This window comes from Rutilus rutilus (assembly GCF_951802725.1).
Source record: "Rutilus rutilus genome assembly, chromosome: 16".
Lineage (NCBI taxonomy): Eukaryota > Metazoa > Chordata > Actinopteri > Cypriniformes > Leuciscidae > Rutilus > Rutilus rutilus.
The window spans coordinates 5,498,010-5,513,083 of NC_140224.1; the positions used below are offsets into that span (position 1 = coordinate 5,498,010).

Here is a 15,074-nt window from a genome sequence, read left to right on the forward strand (position 1 = left end):
GATTTTCACGCACAACCATTTCTAGGGTTTACAAAGAATGGTGTGAAAAGGGAACAACATCCAGTATGCGGCAGTCCTGTGGGCGAAAATGCCTTGTTGATGCTAGAGGTCAGAGGAGAATGGGCCGACTGATTCAAGCTGATAGAAGAGCAACTTTGACTGAAATAACCACTCGTTACAAGCGAGGTATGCAGCAAAGCATTTGTGAAGCCACAACACGCACAACCTTGAGGCGGATGGGCTACAACAGCAGAAGACCCCACCGGGTACCACTCATCTCCACTACAAATAGGAAAAAGAGGCTACAATTTGCACGAGCTCACCAAAATTGGACAGTTGAAGACTGGAAAAATGTTGCCTGGTCTGATGAGTCTCGATTTCTGTTGAGACATTCAGATGGTAGAGTCAGAATTTGGCGAAAACAGAATGAGAACATGGATCCATCATGTCTTGTTACCACTGTGCAGGCTGGTGGTGGTGGTGTAATGGTGTGGGGGATGTTTTCTTGGCACACTTTAGGCCCCTTAGTGCCAATTGGGCATCGTTTAAATGCCACGGCCTACCTGAGCATTGTTTCTGACCATGTCCATCCCTTTATGACCACCATGTACCCATCCTCTGATGGCTACTTCCAGCAGGATAATGCACCATGTCACAAAGCTCGAATCATTTCAAATTGGTTTCTTGAACATGACAATGAGTTCACTGTACTAAAATGGCCCCCACAGTCACCAGATCTCAACCCAATAGAGCATCTTTGGGATGTGGTGGAACGGGAGCTTCATGCCCTGGATGTGCATCCCACAAATCTCCATCAACTGCAAGATATTATCCTATCAATATGGGCCAACATTTCTAAAGAATGCTTTCAGCACCTTGTTGAATCAATGCCACGTAGAATTAAGGCAGTTCTGAAGGCGAAAGGGGGTCAAACACAGTATTAGTATGGTGTTCCTAATAATCCTTTAGGTGAGTGTATATGCTAAATCTTTGAAGAGAGATGTGAAGTGCATTAGACACTGAGGTCAACACTTCAACGCTTTACTGAATTTTACTGTTTGAATCTATTGTGTTTTTGTAGTATTGCTTTTTTCCCAGTATATAATATGCATATACCATATGGGACAAGACTGGTGAAAACATTGGTTTGAGCATTCATGACATTCGGAAACATGACAATTTCCTATTATTAACCATGCATTTATTTTAAATAAATGTGTAACACTATGAATTTTACAGTTTGTGTACTTACAGTGTACTTACCTAAGAAAGTACTTAGGAATAAAGGGTACCAAGTTATTGCCCAGTTATTGTAACTTTTATTACTATTATATAATATTATACTATTTAGTAACTATTATATTACTATAATAAGTACATAGTATGTACATGCGCAACAGGACTTTAAAATAAGTGCTACCGAAGTTATGTTATTTGTAAATAACCATTTTCATGCTATGTGTGAACAAAACATTAGATTGTCATTATAAGCACGTATGCGGTCGGTACACTGATGAAAAAGATTGGTTTGGGCCAATCATCAGTTCTGACAGAGATGATGTGGTTAATCCACGCTGTTTAGTTTAAGGTTAAGGTTCAAATGAGTTTTTGTCATGTAAACATGCACTAGATGGACATCTTTGACCAGCATCTCGTATATGAGCAGTGTGTTTATGCGTCTCGAGACTCTCTCTTTTTTTCCATTCATCAGTGCTGTGGCTCTACAGAGGATACTATTGTGTGGCACCTTGCGCTTTCAAATGCAAAAATGTGTTAGGGTTAGGGTTGTTTTACGGGCTACGTTCACACTGTCAGTCTGTGTGATTAACAACCACATTTACCACAAGTGCGAGTCTCGAAATGTCCCGTTCACACAGTAACTTCCAGTAGCGTCTCAAATACTGTCTGTACGAACATGCAGCAGGAGTCAAGCCCGTATTTTCCTACCAGTAAGCATAACGACAGTGACCAAAGTAATAACAAAGATGGCGACATTCTTAAAACTGAGAAGTCTTATCACTTTAAATAATCAAACTGAGTGTGAACGTGAACGTATTAAGGACTCAAATACAGGACTGACAACCGTATTGTGCTGCTGTGTGGCCACATTTTACATGTGTGAAAGTGGCTAATGTTTAATACTGTGCTTCTACAGTCACTAATGTGCTAGTTTTACTATCTATAACATACTCACTCTCTGCTGTGCCATTGCTGTATGTGCCATTTATTTGTGGAAGATTCTCTGAGTAATGTTTCCTCCTTGAGTGGGCCATTACAGGAAGAGCAAACGGGGAGAAAGTGTGCACTAGTGAAGGCTGTAAACTAGGGAAATATAAGCTACGCACTAAAGAATGCAAGGGGGTCGCAGAGGAAAAAAAGAGAGAGTGTTATGGTCCCATTTAGGGTATGTGAATACATACAATACAACAGAAGACTCCGCTGCAAGCTGGCACCTTTACAAAAGACTGTCAGTCAATACAACCACTGTGTTTGTCCTTCCCCTCCTTACACAAGCTTGGAGTTCAATGATTGGCAGTGGCTTTAAACAAGCCACTACATTTAGAAAAAAAGAGAGAAAAGCCGGATTTTCCCAGGGCTTTCAGACAGCATCATTTATTTAAAGTGTTGGTTCACCCAAAAATGAAAATTCTGTCATAATTTACTCATCCTCATGTCATTCCAAACCCATAAGACTTTCATTCATCTTCGGGAACACAAATGAAGATATTTTGAATGAATTCTGAACGATTTCTGTCCCCCCAATAAAAAGTCTATTCTACGCTTCAAAATGTTCATAACACGATTGTAAATGAAATCCATATGGATTGAATGGACTTCAACATGATTGATTTATAAGATAAACACATATAATGTAGGTAAGCTTTTATTCACATATCAACATTGATCAGCGAATGCTCATAGAGCACTCGAATTTGGTCACGGATGCTCAAGCATGCTTACTTGACGCGTGACAAGGTTAATTCTCGCACGTTTCGCCAGCACATTTGAGCACGAGAACCAATGAGGTTTGTTCTTGCACATCAAACAAGTACAGTTTCAGAGATCTATATATGTTTGCTGATCAATCTTTATATGTGAATAAAAGCCTCAATAAATCTGTTCATCAAAGCAATCGAGTCTCTTTAGAAGACTTTGATTAAACCGCTCGATTTCATATAGATATTTATTGTATGATCTCTTCATGAACCGTCAGAGTTTTGGGTGAACAGACTTTCAATGGAGGGACAGAAATTCTCAGATTTCATTAAAAACATCTTCATTGGTCTCAAAATAAAACGAAAGTCTTATGGGTTTGGAACGACATGAGAGCGAGTACCTCATGACACTATAGCTTTATGAATCTAGAACTAGTTCAGATTACACTATACGCTAGAACGACTGTGGCAATCACACTGAAGTACGCCAACTGTGCAAAGTTTCATTGGTTTAATTCAGTTACTGACAACTGTTTATACTTTTGGTAGAACAGTGAATGAGGCGGTTTCAAACTTGCTCAACATCCATCGATTGTGTCTTTACATGCCTTCACTTATACACTGTCTCCTTACATTTTCTGTAACCCGACTGAGAACCAATTTCATTACTGTGTGCTTTTCAAAAAGCCTCAATGGTCTGTAAACAAAAAAACACAAAACCACACACACATGCAGAAGAAAGCAGGTTGTGTGAAGGCGTTGAATTAGTACCAGCGAGCGTCCTGAGAAGAGCGTGACCCACATGCATGGATTACAGCACGACGCAGCTGCAAAGCCTGGATTGAGGGCCCAGTCAAGCACAGCCTTTGGTTTATGTAAAGGAATTAATACACAAGGCTGTATCAAAGAGTTGCAGTCAATGCGGCCACATTCATAATCTGAAACAACACTAAAATATGTGTTAAGATCATACGCCCTTCAATGCCTTTGAGCATTTAATCTCCCTCATTTGATACGTTTATTTGCTCATGACAGGAGGAAACACACGTTAGCGGTCATGCTAATTAATATTCGGTGGAATAACACATCGACATGCATGCAGTGTCACGGTGAATTCATGTGCTAATGAAATCATTAATATAATCTCATTATTTAGTAGGAACTGTGCAAATCTTTCTCTGGTGTATTATCCAGAACCATACAGCCTAATAATATCTTTCCCTGGCAGCCATGAAATATTTGATTATGTCTGTCATAACATTTGCCCATGTAATATTTAATAGTGTGCACTACATATTAATAGATATTATTTATGAAAGACAGTAATTATGTCTTCATCCTTATTGGCTGTGGAGGAAAGAAAGTGTCTTTTATACAGTCTAAAAACAAATATTTAGGCTCAACAAAACAACAACAGTGTGCATCAATCTTAGATAACGATAACGTCTAATAAAATTATGTTCAAACAACAAACTACAGTAGTCAACATTTGAAGTGGATCAAAAAAGTTCATCAAAGTTGTCCTAAGACAAATGAAAGGTTTTGATCCACTTCAAATGTTGACTACTGTACATTGAGTTAGAGAAATTCGCAGCATAAACAATTTTTTGAAGCTGGATACTCAAAAAACTAAGATGTTCCTACTAATTTCAGCACAATCGAGTGGTGGTCCTCAAACCAATTATTCTTATTTCAAATCAGAATAACAGCAAATGTATATGCTAAATATTACTTGTCTCATTAGGTAATTACTTGTCTCATTGCTCATTAGGCCAGAGTAGTTTCAATATAACATTAACTCTTTTAAATGTCAAACATAACAGCAATAAACACTAACAAAAAAAAACATAAAATAATTAACACTCAACTTCAACATTAATTCTCCTTCTCAATTCCTATGCTGGGAACTAGAATTCTAGTTCTGCCGCTTCTGGGAATTAATTCTGGGAATTAGATTAATTCTGGGAATTAGAACTAGCCCAATTCTCAACGTTATCAAGACAATTTCATTAAGTTAATATTTCCTTTAAAAAAAAGAACCCAGAAATTTCAGTTTGAAGCTGTAACTTTTGGCGCTCTAGCGGTTAATAAACAGAACTGCGTGCGTCTTGAGGAAGAACATTGTAGCCGGAGCTCCTTCTCTCTGTTTATGTCTATGACGAGTCACACAGGTGCTGGACTACTCCACAGCGGTGCGACCCAAACCAGTCTAAAATAGTCCCAATATAAACACTTACTACAGGTGTACCATTGTGATAAAACACGGTTTGGAAAATGGATTCATGATATACTCACTCATTATATCTTTTTTTTTACATTTTGAACACAAAAAAGTTACAGACTGCAGCTTTAAATACACACAATATAACATTGATGTAATGTAAAGTTGATTATTATGTCAACATAACCAGGTCCCCTGAATTTCTTTTAGACTGTAGATCATATTCCACACCAGTACATCCTTCAAGAACAATTAAACTTGTCCTTTAACTATATTTGAATGTGTCATGATAACATACACACCCTGTTCACACTGCAGAGCTTGTTTAATAGTTCTGACTAATCAGGTAATCGGTGTGTATTTATTTTGACTTGCTGTGACACAATGAACCTGTTTTCCCACAGAAGCAAGCTCACCTTTCATTGGACAATCCCCTGGTCTCACAAGCCCCACCGCAATTCCATTCTCCTTATGGAACTGGTTGCCATGGTGATGATCATTGATGGTCATTCCAGAAAGGGAGGTTGCCATGGTATCGCCAGAGTTGTAGTGAGCTGTGTGGCTATTGGGCGAGGAGCTCAAGAAATCGTGCTGCTGGTCCATAGCAAGTCCAAATGCGGATACTGGGTGGAGTGGGAGGGTGAGGGATAAAGGTAAGGGAGAAAGGAAGGGTAAAAAAAGCAGAAAGGGAAAAAAGAAAGAATAAGTTAGTGGTTGTACGAGAGAAAAGCAGTTAAAAATGCTTTTGCCAGGCACTGATTGTTTTGCTCTGATTCCTTGCAGCAAAAATGGGTTTTCAGTGCTGACAGAAGAAAACAAAATTGGTCAAATCCACTGAAAATCCACAATCCATTAGCCGAAAACCTCCAAAACAACTCTCAGTTCAATGAGTCAACAGTAGTGGCGTCCTCCGCTAACTTTTCCAAGGACAACGTGGGTTGAATCAATAACCAATCGTCAGGATCCGTCCCTTCCGCTGGCTTCACACAGGGCTGTCACAAGCTCAGTGTAAACAGAGCCAGAGTGCCGGTGCAAACCTGGATATTTATACTGCCAAACATGCAGGACTAGCTTAAGGTTACTGCCATGCGGCTTAAAATAGTGCAGTCAAGCCAATGTGTCCCCATGCACCTCCTGCAAGCCTTTCTGTAGCCACTTTATTTAAACCATTGTAACACACAACATAACATAGTGCACTTGCAAAAGTTCTCATTTTCCAGGTAAAAAAAAAAATCACGCCTTACATAATGACACGATGTAATTAACAATCACATTGTGAAATGATAGAAAACACACCTTTTTGCCACTTAAGGCAATTGTTGTTTCTACACGGGACAATCCGGCTCCAAAGCATCGAGGTGTTAAAGGTGTTAATTATTTTGTAATACTATAATCACTGATACTGAAAGTCCATCTGATTAGTGATACATATTTAGTTAGCTACCCAGCCCAAAGAAGATTATACATGTTGAAAATTTCACAGCTGTCCTGATGCACAGCGCCCAGCCCTGCAGACATCCTGACAGCTCATTCTGATGTGTACGCTTGTAGCACTTAGAAACAGCTTGTTTTTTTTTGTTTTTTGTTTTTTTTTAGCGCAACAATGGGAAGGAAATGACTTTTCAACATGACATAATGATATACACTGTCCGGCAAAAGTCGCTGTTTGGATTTAAATAACCTTGGCTATATTCCAAGATGACAATGTCAAGATTCATCAGGCTCAAACTGTGAAAGAATGTATAGGAAGGAACATGAAGAATCATTTTCACACATGAATTGGCACATTGAGTCCAGATCTTATATTCATTGAAAGTAGGGATGTGCTGGAGGAGACTTTACAGAGTGCTGGACTCAAAAATTGAAGCACCTCTTGTGTAAAAATGATTCTTCATGCTCCCTATGTATATTTAAAACAGACTATATACTATGTATTATATATTATAAATGAGACTATATACAGTAGGTTCCAAAAGTCTTCCAAATCAAAACTGACCCTATTTACTTTGTTAGCGCATATTACTAGTCACTGCATGAACAATTAATCCATGCAAGTTAATACACAGAAAAAAATTGTTTTCCGTGGCAATCTTTAATCAAAATCTGAAAAGTTACTTCCGGTCTGGAATGGCGTTCCCTTTCTGATGACGTCAGTTTGACGGCTTGGGCTGAAAATGCTTAACCACTCCCCTCAAACCACTAGTCTGCTATGAGCAAAGATGGAGAGGAGGAGCGCTAAAGTAAAAACCCTGACCTCTGTTCAATATTCCGTTTCACTTGGAAAAACGTCACAACGCTGGAGAAAAGTCGTTTGCAACTTCCGGTTCACGAGGACTTTTAACCACACAACTTGTCTGCTCACGAGGCCATCGGCTTTGACTCCTTTATATTTTTATGTTTCTTGTATAGTCGCAGAAAAAACTTTCATGCATTGCTTAGGTTTTATCATATGAGAAAGAGAGTTCAACACATCCATTGGAGTGATGAGGAGCATATTATAGTAGAGAAAAGAGAAATCAAGAAATGCGCCAAAGAGGTTGTTTACACAACACCGCTTTTAATTAAAATAAAACCTGAAAATTTTTTATGTGGTTTGGCTCTTCATTTACACGAGAACAGAGTTTTGGCGGCCTGAAACCGTAAGCTTTTGAAATCGAGTTTCTTAGTGCAAGTTTATGAAAATGATACCGTTATCGTCTCCATGTAAACAACAAAGATGCAAATTTGTGAAAACGGTGACGTCATGCGCATGCGTATTACGTGTTCGGTCGTGTTTCTTTACAACGTGACATCGCCAAACTGCTGTACGTGAGAACCGTTTCGTTTTTAGTACATCATTGTTGTGTAAACGTACCCTAAGACTGCTGTAGAGCATTAACAGCACCATTACTGCCATAGCAAGCAGTGTGACTGTACAACACACAGCTGTTGTTCTATCCCATTAGCATTTATTGAATACTTTCCCTGTTATATCAAACTAATTGCACTTCTCTTTGATCTTATGAGTTTTCCTGCCATGCTTACTCTACTAAAATCCACAGTTCCCAACAAAATCCTGTCTGGAATCTCCATGGCACTGCATTTGGGCAGTGGGAAAAATCTCACCTGTTTTATGCGCATCTGGCACACAAACCGTCTGGAACACAGTGTTTGCACAAGGATTCAGGAACTTTGCTCTCTCTTACCTTTCCTCAAAGCTTTTTGTTCACTGGGAATGTGATGACTGCTCAACATTTATTACCATTTACCCAATATATATCATCAAATGGAACAAATGAATTCTGCAGTAGAACAAAAAAGACAGAAGGATCCACAACTCCTTTGCACTTTTCTAATTCATATACAGTATATTATTTTCAATTACAAGTTAGATTATGATCATCACACTTGCAGTAAACAGTAAAAATATTGTACGTTTTTCAGAATGTCTTTTTTGTCACGGTTTCCCATTAATTACAGCAAGAATCAGTCATGATCATGTCATCCCATTTAATAAAGACCATCTGTCACATTGATCAATGCAAACTTCTTATTTATAACTTTCCAAATTAAAATTAAAATTTGAATTAAAAACTGTATGTGCACCATAACGCCACATGCCTCCAAGGGCAGTTGAAGAGCCCGTCTAACCAGGCACTAACATCTGTTGTTTTTTGTGTAGCGGTGCCTTGTTGTGAGTGTTAAAGCATAAAAAATATGCACAGTTGGCTCTCTAATGAGTGTGTGTGTGTGTGTGTGTGTGTGTGTGTGTGTGTGTGTGTGTGTGTGTGTGTGTGTGTTCAAAGAATGAGAATGATGTACTTGGCACGCTCATGGCCGTTCTGCAAACCAACCTAAAAGCGGTAATGCAAGGGTGGGTGCGACTACAGAACGCACAAGATCAACATAGATGTTTACACAGCACCTGGGATACTATGCAAAGACATATTCGCCACAGGGTACACATATAAAACCATCAAAAGTGTCAGTAACTGCATTCAAAGGCGAGGTGAGGGTTAACACGGGTAGTTGCCTGGACACAAGATCAGATCGCAGCGGTCTTTCCTTCTTTATAGACCTTATTCAAAGCAGCGTCATGACAGGTATGATAGCGAGGCTGATTACAAAAACAAAAGTCTCACTATTTAAAGCCATGTCCCAGGCACACAATTCTAATGATGTTCTCATTATAATTTTATGTGACCTATTTGACAGACTTGCGCCGCATTTGTTGCACTTTACTGTATTTTCCCTTTTGAACTGATTTCAATCATATTTCAAGCAATTCAAAACCATCATGGCGAACAGTGCGCATCTGAAGAGTCTCAGCTGAAGGAAATAATCCATTTATCGGCTTTAATATATCGGCCAAATGTTTTTATCGAGCCGATAACGATAACATTACATAAAATCAACAAAATGTATTTACTTATTTTGATAATGCGTTGCTGCTTTCTCCATTACACAAATAATTAGCATGACACTGAAGCTTAAACCGGTGTTCTGAGATGATTCAGACTGCAAACTAGACTGTATGCTACAAATAGATGCAGCTGAATGCTTCCTTGTAAACATACACTTCCCCTTTCTTTGAATTCTGTGAAGCTGATCGTTCAAATAGACGTGGGAGCATTTGATTCTTCCCATGGAGTGTCAAGACGTCTTATGAAACAAAGATCCCACTGTTACACTGAAAGGATGTCAACAAACTTCTGGATTTTTTTGCTGTTCTGTTCTTGCCAGTGTCGTGTTTGTAGTTTTGTGGGACATTTCAATAGCCGTGCTTAAAATTTCGCTTCTAACACCAAGACATCTAGAAAAATCACCAACAAAATGTAATGTAAAAACCTTCTATTCTTGCAGATTGCAAAAACATACATATACTGAGGCAAGGACACAAACATGTTGCAATTGTCCTTTTATTTAAAGGAATTTAATAACTATAGGATTGAAATGGATTTGAGGGGATGAAGAAAAAGAAGAACAGTTAAAGACCAAGAATAAGAATTATCTGTAAATTAATCAATTTGAATTCATATTTTTATTTTAGAATATGCACACATTCACTCTAATTCATATGCCTAATATGTTCAAAATGCAAAACAGCAAAATATTTCTTTTCCTGCCACATTCAATTAGATTTCTATTGTAAAACAATTGTCAAATATTAAATGTTAACACCATGCACTCTTTCACAGTTAAAAACTGAAGCACTCAGTATGTGTAAACAGTAAAGCACAACTTCTTTGATTTCGTTGGCCATCTCAATTATTTTGACACTGACAAGTGCTGTTAAGGCCCGTTCACACCAAGAACGATTACGATATTAGCGTCCACACAAGCGGACTTTATCGTTCTGGGCTTAAGCCAAAGTAGATCGTACAATCAACTTGGCTCTCGATGCTTTTGAGAAATGCAGCCCTGTATATTCTAAGCACACGCTGCAGTTTATGAATGCTTGAGCTCTTTAAAGCAGGGTGGATTCTGATTGGCTGTCAATGTTTCTATCTTTCATCTGAAAGTGATTCCAACGATATCATTTATCTGTGCCGTTATCATTATAGTTGTGTTGAAGACTCTATTTATATCGTTATAGTTGTCATCCTTGGTGTGTAGGGGCCTTTAGACCGCTAAGGCAGATGGTGGTTATGGCCATTCACTGAAATCCTGTAGGCTGACAATCTATCTTAAACAAACAAAAAAAAAAATCTGTATATAGCCTACCAACTCAGCAGGTATTATTTGTTATGTAAGCAGGCAAATCTGTAATCAGTAGATCTGACCATGTCAAAAACTGCGTGGTTAGCAGTAAATCTATGGATGGCACCAGGAAAGGTCAGAGTGTATCTCCTTAGGCGTTATTGCTTGTTTATCTGGCACCAAACTGAAAATCGCTGCTCTCCACTGGCTCGCACTGGGTTTGTGCTTTAGAATAGCTGAAAGTATCTGATGCTCTCATCACGGTTGACTACCCTTGTATCCCTGACCTAAATTTGCTCAGCATCGCTATGAAGCACAGTTACTCCTCTCTCATATTCTCTCACTGCTTTCAATCCCCGCCTCCTTTCGGGCAGGGCCAGATATGTTCTAATTCAAACACAGTCCCATAACATAACAGACGTATCACAAAATGACTCATTTATGAAATCAACCAAATCAAGATTACATAAGACCCTGGCAGTCTAGTATGTAGAACCCAATATTGGATTAGATGACAAGAATACAGACTGTAAATCTGATGCCAGAAAATGTATTTTGACTGCTGTGATGACATAAGCAACTTCCATTATCCCGCTAGCATGCGAAATAACTCTTATGATGAGTCACTCCCTTTATGAGCAGGGTGTAGAATGGTTTCACTGTACTGTGGTGGAAAGACAAGTATTAATTTCAGAAAATGATGCACTTTGTTAAATATATTGTCTATTATTATTGCAGAGCACACCAATCAGTTAAAAAATATATTCATTTTGCACAAAAAATAAATAATTATATGCTAATATTGAACATTTTTATATGTAAGGAATAATTGTCAACGGACCGTTGAATTATTAGAAAATAATGCACACCCAAGGTGGTAATGCAGCCACAACGCGAAACAGAGTTACACTTCAGGTGTGCATTATTTTCTAATAATTCAATTATTCCTCTTATACGGTTACCACACAAAAGCCAAGTCATTTAAAATGAATAATAAATATTCATATGTAAAAAAAAATGTCTTCCAATGTAGCTCACAAAATGCTCTTGACATGCTGTATAATATGGATCAGGTTTTGCATAAACTTTTTCGAGTACAGCAGATGTCATTAAAGCAAACGAACAACCCGAATACTGAAATCTTGATTCATTTTTCAACTCATCAATATGCTTTTGATCGAATCATTTGTAGTGATTTTATTAAATTGCCAAAATAGAACATAGAAAATTTTTTATTAATGGTCTCAAACTTTTGTACCCCACTTTACATGTGTTTCAGATCATGACTAGCAGCATTCCAGAACAGTCATGCATAAGTTCTCAGGGCAAAGGACCATGTGGATGCATGTAGACGTGGAATTTTGGAATTCTGCTCATCACGCTTCTGTCGGAGAGGTAATGGCCTAAGTCTCCGCAGCTGCAAATTCACCTCAAATTACACGAATCACTTGGTCTGTGGCAGAGATCCCAATCACACCCTCTCATGCCAACTACTCTGAGGAGACTGATGTTGCAGCAAACTAAACCCCTCTGTCAGTGCCATGCCAATTAAGCACTCATACCGGTCTGAGAGACTTCATATGGCATTATGTCAGAGATGTTATGCTCTTTGTAAGCCTGTCCATATCACTAAACCACAACAATTTGCTCAGATGTTTCCATGGGGCTTAGTGACCATTAAAAATAATAAGCTCACATGGCAAATATCTATAATGCTGGGGCTAAACATTTATCTTCTATCATTTTTGCAACAACATGTTTACACAAATGGCACAAAACCTTAATCAAAGCAATGTTTTTTTGTTCTTCCCCAGAAGAAAGATCATAGATCTGTCTAATTATATGTGATTTTGATATTTGATTCAGTGGCCGCAATGTTTTATGATTCTACATATTCTGGAATGGCTTCTGCTGAAATTCCCCATCAGAAATAGGCTACCCCTAATTAGTCAATCTAATTAACTAACCATTTTATGAATTAAACTATGACCGCTTCAAAAGATGATTTTAGTGTGACTTTTGGGACACTAAAGGAGTTGTAAAAATGTCAGCTGCTCTTTTTCATACAACAAAGGTGCATAATGCCTGTGGATACACCCTATCTAGGGTTCTTTGCAGGGTCTCTAAACCATGAGAGTGGCTCGACTTATTCTATTATGAAATAATTATTGAGATTCAGTCATGACAATTAAAAACGTCAAACCGAAATCGGACACTGGCAATGGCGGTACATTCATGTAATCGATATAAAGCTGTAATGAGGGAAAAAGGCGAGGCACCTTAAAACCCTCAACTCAACCCCCATTTTAAACCGGATTACAGTCCACAAGGGATGCAGTTTAACACAGTGATTATATACATTGGGTACCGCTACCAAAACGACCCCGCGTGCTAAGCGCGCATTGAACATGAAGAATAATGCTGGTTACTAAATGAACCCATGCATCCATGAATAGACAACTGTACAGTCGTTGACGAAAGGTGTTGCATAGCATTATTAGAACACATAATCAGCACTCGGTCAGCGACGAAGCGTAACCATGAAAATGAATTAAAAGCGAGTCGCCTATAAATTCGACAGACCTCAAGTTTGATATCAGAATCATAGACACCGTAATGGCTGAATTCAGACACATGAACACAGACAGACCAGACGACATGAAGAGCTGGAATCATGGCCGCATCTCTGTTCTGTAGAGATGGAGGGAGGTGGTGCGTTCCAACAAAGCATCCTTCAACAAAAATCGTTTTACAGTGTGCTCGAACTTGCATGGGCACACGCATTCCGTTTTTGGAGCGGAAGAAACAACCTCGCTTGAATACAGTATTTCTTTTATTTGGAATTATTCGCATTCTTTGTAGCAGTCCGTAAATATTTTGCTAGAATAAAAATGACACATTGTGCGTAACAGATATAGCGATCTGCGTTGAACTGATAATATGAAAATAAAGGTAACGTGCAGGAAAAAAATAAAATAATTGTTTACACGTCTAAAGGTCTAGTCTTGAACATGAGCACGTTAACAGATTGGCATTTGGTGAAAAGTCCCATAAATACCGTTACATGTACGCTCGGTTTAGTCTGAATAATCTTGTTAGTCACTTAACGTATTTTTCTTATGAGACCGGGCATTTTCTCCTAATATTTCAGCATATTTCATATACATTCTATATTCAGAGCATTAGTTTATTAATACGTAAGCTGCACAGGCCCGATTTAACAACATGACTTGACCAACGACGATTTAGAATTGCGACAAGGACACGCGCATGATGTGTGTTTGATTCAATAAACCTTCTTCGAATACAGTGCATGAAAACCAGCATACATACACAAAGAAATCGCATTTAAAATCACAAATGGCAGCTTTGACAGGTTCTGCTTACCTGTGCACGGGTCGCTGTTATTGTCTCTCCAGCTGCAGTCGCTCACTGAGCGTAAGACTAGAGCTCGAGAGCTGCTGTACCTATAGCAGCCTGTTCAAGAGAAGAGGCGCTAGAGAGACATCAGAGAATCAACTGCTTTTCTTCCTAATCTTTCACAAATCGCCGCGCTCAATAATGAAAACTTGTTCATTCGAGGAAAATCGAAGACGCGAGCGTTAAGTTGAGTGCAGCTGTTTACTATAGGATAATGTGCTGCTGTATGCGGATGGGACCAGTAGCCTACGTATTTGGACACTTCAAAATGTACGAATAAATTCAAACAAATTTACTCGCCATTTGTTTTAAATAAAGATAGATTATAATAATAGGTTTATTATAGAGTGTGGATTAGTGTAATGTGGGACATTCAGTGCATTTGGGGGAGGTTAACAATTTTTGTTTGAGCATCAGTAATGCAGTAATGTGGTTCCCAGATAGCAGACCAACACTGAATCAACATTGAATCAATGTTAATGCATTAACCAAAAGATCATTGAATCAAATGTTGAAATTTAACATTGATTTTTTTATCAGGTTTGCACCCTGAAATAATGTTATTTCAACGATGAAAAATCGATCAAGATTGACATAAAATCAATCATTTTCAACCTCAATCAAAATGATGATTCTGAAGGAATTTCAACATTGAATCAATGTCACCTTGCTATCTGGGTTGGTTGTGCTATAGATCTCTCAGACTTTGATATATGGTTGCCACATTTGTCTAACAAAACTCACTTGGACATGTACATGTACGTCTGCAAGATGTCTGTTAAAGATCACTTTATCTGGAAAGCATCTGCTGTTTATTG

General features: G+C 38.4%; 1 protein-coding gene across 5 annotated transcripts in view; it reads right to left on the reverse strand.

Moving 5' to 3' along the window:
• The window catches only part of mapta (microtubule-associated protein tau a), a 37,282-nt gene extending 22,955 nt beyond the window's left edge, over positions 1-14,327 (reverse strand). For all 5 annotated transcript variants that reach the window (XM_084434247.1, XM_084434248.1, XM_084434245.1 and 2 more), the window contains exons 1-2: positions 14,224-14,327; positions 5,574-5,780 (exon numbers count right to left, since the gene is read on the reverse strand). In XM_084434247.1, the coding sequence (XP_084290373.1) occupies positions 5,574-5,760 (187 nt within the window). In that variant the 5' untranslated portion in view covers positions 5,761-5,780; positions 14,224-14,327. The remainder of the gene's footprint in view (positions 1-5,573; positions 5,781-14,223) is intronic.
• Positions 14,328-15,074: the final 747 nt, after the last annotated feature.